Source organism: Ascaphus truei, chromosome 5 (genome assembly GCF_040206685.1).
Source record: "Ascaphus truei isolate aAscTru1 chromosome 5, aAscTru1.hap1, whole genome shotgun sequence".
Taxonomy (NCBI): domain Eukaryota; kingdom Metazoa; phylum Chordata; class Amphibia; order Anura; family Ascaphidae; genus Ascaphus; species Ascaphus truei.
In genome coordinates this window covers 281,748,970-281,754,969 of record NC_134487.1, presented here as the reverse complement: position 1 = coordinate 281,754,969, position 6,000 = coordinate 281,748,970, and the positions used below count along the sequence as shown (strand labels likewise).

Here is a 6,000-nt window from a genome sequence, read left to right as displayed (position 1 = left end):
TAGTGTGGAGAGACCTTGTCTAGGTCATATTGGGACTATCACAAATGTTTGCATTATACTATACTTATCGTGCAGAACTAATTCTATTAATGCCCATCAATAGTGCAAAATATTTTTCTGTCCAGAATACCTGTCCAGTTAGTGCTGCAGAGCTGTCCGGCTTCTGAAAGGAGAAGAACAGAAGGGTATTTGTATGAAAGTGTTTTATTCATTTCAACAAAGTAACCAAGACTAAATCAACCAAGGTGCCGTTTACCTGGAGCCCTCCGTAGATATGGTTCAGAGCCTCGTAGGCCCCATTGTAATTGCAGTTGTTAATATAATTGGTATTGGTTGATCCACAGGCACCTCCATAGTTATCAGTCGGCTACAAGAAAAGAAGAAAGAATACAAAGAAAAATAAAATAACTGCGCCAACCGTGTTAAAATGGATTCAAAGTTTCAGTCCCTCATAGAGTGTAGTCCTGCTGCCAGAGTTTCTTTCAGAGGTGATTCACCAACCTCTGTATTTGTCACAGAAAAGAAGAGGGGGGGGGGGATCCTCCGGCGCGGTGTTTCACTCAGATTTCCAGGACACATGCAATATAAAACAAACAGAGGGACCGCAATCAGGAAAGGTTAAATCACAGTAGTATGCTGAGAATTAGATATATAGGAGGCACACTTACATTGAAACACCAGAATCCACCTTAGGTTTAGTGTGTGCTTCTTAGTGTGACTTCAGGAAAAGGGAGAAAACAGGAAAAACATAGTATAATACTGTTTATTGAACAAAATTGATTAAAAAAGAGATTGCCAACTCACAAGCGGCCATTAAAAAATGGCATAGAAAGGAGAAGTTTTCAGTCTCTGCCGGGCTTCCTCCCAGGTGGTTAGGTGTCCGCGTTGAGTCTGTCCCAATAGGTAAGATGGTAGTGCAGCGATGTGGGTGAAAATCGGGTGGTTTGCCCAGACTTGTGCACAGCCTGATCTCTCTCCCGTTCGTCAACCTCCTTGCTGCTGCTTCCACCTTCCGCGCATGCGCATGCCGGAAGGTGGAAGCAGCAGCAAGGAGGTTGACGAACGGGAGAGAGATCAGGCTGTGCACAAGTCTGGGCAAACCACCCGATTTTCACCCACATCGCTGCACTACCATCCTACCTATTGGGACAGACTCAACGCGGACACCTAACCACCTGGGAGGAAGTCCGGCAGAGACTGAAAACTTCTCCTTTCTATGCCATTTTTTAATGGCCGCTTGTGAGTTGGCAATCTCTTTTTTAATCAATTTTGTTCAATAAACAGTATTATACTATGTTTTTCCTGTTTTCTCCCTTTTCCTGAAGTCACACTAAGAAGCACACACTACACCTAAGGTGGATTCTGGTGTTTCAATGTAAGTGTGCCTCCTATATATCTCATTCCCAGCATACTACTGTGATTTAACCTTTCCTGATTGCGGTCCCTCTGTTTGTTTTATATTGCATGTGTCCTGGAAATCTGAGTGAAACACCGCGCCGGAGGATCCCCCCCCCCCCCCCTCTTCTTTTCGGCTACAGAAAGAACACAAAAACAATGTTTATTACTGGAATGTTGTAAATCACTAACAATGGTCTGATGCAAATAACATTGAAATCTAGAGGCCACAGTTCCACAAATGATGAGGCTGCGCTCGTCTGTTCACTTCCAAGTGTCTGTCAGGGCTCCTTCCTCCCGCAGCTCCTCCACTCTCCGGTGATCAGCCGGGACAATAGTCATCCAAAAAATACAGTCCTTTACTGGGTTGACTTCCGGTTCCTGGATCCTGCGGTGACTCGCGGTGCATAGTGAGGAGGTCTGTGTAGTGGCAGTGACGGACGGGTGTGGGATCCTTATCGCTCATGCAGCAGCACTTGATTGTAAGTTGTTAAGTGTTCAGTGTGTTAATAAAAGTGGATTGTTGCCTAACATCTTGCCCTCTCTGAAAATCTAGTGGCCACACATCTTTTCAAGTGGCAAGTAGGCTGGCTAGACGAGAGACACAGAGAGACAAAGACACACAGACACAGAGAGACAGAGACACAGAGAGACACACAGACACAGAGACACAGAGAGACAAACAGACACAGAGAGACAGAGACACACATGGAGACACACAGACACAGAGAGACAGAGAGACAGAGAGACAGAGAAAGACAGGGACACAGACAGACACAGAGACAGACACAGAGACACACAGACACAGACAGACAGAGACACACAGACACAGAGAGACACACAGACACAGAGACACAGAGAGACAAACAGACACAGAGAGACAGAGACACACATGGAGACACACAGACACAGAGAGACAGAGAGACAGAGAAAGACAGGGACACAGACAGACACAGAGACACACAGACACAGAGAGACAGAGACACACAGACACAGAGAGACACAGAGACACAGAGAGACAAACAGACACAGAGAGACAGAGACACACATGGAGACACACATGGAGACACACAGAGACAGAGAGACAGAGAAACACAGAGACAGGGACACAGACAGACACAGAGGGACAGAGACACAGAGACAGACACAGAGAGACACAGACTCACAGACACAGAGACAGAGAAAGACAGGGACACAGCGAGACAGAGACACACATGGAGACACACAGTCACAGAGACACAGAGAGACAAACGGACACAGCGAGACAGAGACACACATGGGGACACACAGACACAGAGAGACAGAGACAGAGAGACAGAGAAAGACAGGGACACAGACAGACACAGAGACAGACACAGAGACACACAGACACACAGACACAGAGAGACACACAGACACAGAGACACAGAGAGACAAACGGACACAGCGAGACAGAGACATACAGACACAGAGAGACAGAGACAGACAGGGACACAGACAGACACAGAGAGACGCAGAGACTCACAGACACAGAGACAGACACACAGACACAGATTTTTGCAACATTTCATACACTTCCACGTTTATTTCTTCCTTTCTGTTTTATGTTGCAGCATTTCTTGGGTTAAGATTTTATATCCAGTGGTTGCTATTTCTGCTAATTAGATAATGGTTTTAAAGTCTAGTAAATAAATGCACAGTATTCGATTTCTAAGAATAAATCAAATAAACATACAGTATGACATTGTTATCGGTACTTTGGTGTTAGGGGATGCATGTGTAGCAGAGTACCTTCCCTTGCCTCATCCCTGACAGTAGTCCTGTCACGTGGGAGGGTTTTGTGAGCTGTGTCGGCCATGTTGCGGTTGGTGCAGCCCCATACATAAGGACTGTGAGTAAGGCAGCGGCCATCTTGAGATTGGTACTGCAGGAAAAGGATTTCCTCCGCAGACTGGAAACAGCATGAATGCTGTAGCAGTACCGGACAGTGACCTTGCGCTACAGTTTGACTTCGGAGACTACCCCCTACCAGCCGAATGGAAAAAAATATCATATTGGGCTGCGGCCTGTCACCTATGTGAGTCGCAGCTTAAACCTGAGTGAAAAGAGCTAGCTAGTTCACAAGTTAGAATTTCTGGCGTTGAAGTGGGCCATTGTGGATAAGCTGCATGTGCATGACTACCTTTACGGGGTACCCTTCGAAGTAAGGACGTACAATAACCCCCTGACGTACATTTTGACATCCGCTAAATTGGATGCCACTGGTCACAGGTGGTTGACTGCCCTGTCCAATTACAGCTTCACCCTGAAGTATAAACCGGGGCCTAAGAATATTGGGGTCGACACTCTGTCCTGAAGGCCGGGGTTGGAGCCCAGATCTGAAGACGGAGAATTGGAGGAAATACCGGGTCCTAGGATCCATGCCATGTGTTCTACTGCAGCCTTTTTGTATGGAAAAGTGGCCTTCTCCGAGTTACGAGTGGTGGATTCGCTGGGGTGTGCGCTCCCAGCGGTGTATTGCTAACCAGAAGCACTATCAAGGACGGAAGGACCTAATATAAGATGGAAGGATATTATTGAAGTACAGATGGCTGATTCCGAGTGCGGTCCCCTGAGGCGGGCAGTACAGAAGAACCCTAACTTAATTAAATGTGTCCCTGGACATACCGTGGGTCCCCTAATGAAGGAATGGGAAAAATTCCAATTGGACAATGGGTTGCTATACCGAGTGGTTCCTTATCATAATCATCCGTATAGGAGGCAACTAGTGCTCCTGAGAAAGCTGCAGTATATGGCGTTGAGGTCACTATATGATGGCCATGGACACTTGGGCGCAGATAAAACATTTGGACTCCTGAGGGATAGATTCTACTGGCCAAAAATGAGGGAGGATGTGGAGCATCACTGCCGAAGATGCTTGAGGTGCATCCGGAGGAAAACACTGCCTACACGTGCAGCTCCAATGGGCCATCTGAAATGTTTTGGTCCTATGGATTTAGTATGTATGGACTTCCTGTGCATAGAACAAGACTCCAGGGGGATCGGGAACGTGCTAGTAATCACTTGCCACTATAATCACTATGCCAAAGCTTTTCCCACTAAAGACCAAAAGGCCCTCACGGCGGCTAAGGTATTGTGGGAGAAATGTTGAATCCATTGCTGACTACTGAACCGTATGCATTTGGCCAGGGCCGTGATTTTGAGAGTAGGCTCATAAAGAAGCTACTGAAGTTGCTTAATGTGGAGAAATCCCCCACAACACCCTACCACCCGGAGGGTGATGCCTTGCCTGAAGGGTTCAATCGGACCTTGCTGGACATGTTGGGCACCCTGAAAGACTGTACGGAATCGGAGAACACGATTTGCGACGTGTTCCCTCCTTACCTGTCACCGCACAGACCTCCACTCTGGCACCAGCGCGTGCGCGCACCCCCGCTCTGTTACAGAGTGCCCACGCATGCGCAGCTCTTCTAGGTTGCCACGGAACTTAGCTCTGCCTCCTCGACGCACCGCGTTTCTCTCGCGCGCGGCGCTTAACGGACATTGACAATTCTGACCTCTTCTTCCCAAGACCTTGGCAAGTATCAGGACTAACCCGCTGTCTCCAACCCATACCCGGCTACGTTGACAATCCACCTGCCAGGGACGCTTCCGCTGCTGTGGGTGCGTGGTTCTATATTTCCCCACCTCAGTACCGGGGTCCTGTCTTGCTTGAGGGCAGCGCAAGCGTTACAAAGACTCTGAGAAGGTAAACTGGAGCAAGCACGTGGAGCACCTGGTGCATGCCTATAATTGCACATGCCATGAGTCCACAGGATTCTCACCATATTTTATGATGTTCGGCAGAGAAGCCAGGCTACCGGTGGACATCCATCTGGGTATCACCACTGATGGAGTACCCAATGTGGCACACTACCAATATGTTAAATGACTGAAAATCAACCTGCAAAGAGCATATCTGCAAGCAGAAGGGACCACTGCTAAGCTGAACCATAATAACAAATGAAGATATGACTGTAAGGTAAGTTATCGGGAGCTTCGGCCTGGAGACAAGGTCCTTCTGAGAAATCTGCGAGTGGCAGGGAAACAAAGTTTCTGACAGATGGAGAGAGAGCCCATTTGAGGTGGATTCACAGCTACCTGGGATTCCGGTGTACCGAATAAAGGACTCTGAAGGACGGATAAAGTTTGGCATCGGAAACATTTTACTGTTCATGCAACTGTATATTTTCCATTATATGTGTTGTGTTATGAGCACTGTGTGAATATGTTTTCTCATGCGGGACGATGAGGTTTTTTCCAGGGGGAGAGTGTGGCTGGGTACGCTCCCTTGCCTCCTCCCTGACAGTGGTCCCGTCGCGTGGGAGTGTTTAGTGAGCTGTGTCGGCATGTTGTGGTTGGTGCAGCCACATACACACGGACTGTGTGTAAGGCAGCAGCCATCTTGAAGTTGGCGCTGCAGGAAGAGGAGGTCCTGTCGTTCAGATTTCCTCCGCGGACTGGAGACGGCGTGGTCAGTCCTGACGGAGCCGGCGAAGGGAGAGGTAGTGTCCGGGGAGCTAGTAAAGCCCCCCTGGACTAGGCCAGACCCATTCCCCGTAGTCCCGAGATAGTTTCCCCTACACG

General features: G+C 48.2%; 1 protein-coding gene across 3 annotated transcripts in view; it reads right to left on the bottom strand.

Annotated features, from left to right (window-relative positions):
• The window catches only part of LOC142494591 (poly(3-hydroxybutyrate) depolymerase-like), a 35,699-nt gene that overhangs the window by 10,337 nt on the left and 19,362 nt on the right, over nt 1-6,000 (bottom strand). For all 3 annotated transcript variants that reach the window (XM_075599041.1, XM_075599040.1, XM_075599039.1), the window contains 2 exons: nt 257-367; nt 131-163 (listed from right to left, as the gene is read on the bottom strand). In XM_075599041.1, the coding sequence (XP_075455156.1) occupies nt 131-163; nt 257-367 (144 nt within the window). The remainder of the gene's footprint in view (nt 1-130; nt 164-256; nt 368-6,000) is intronic.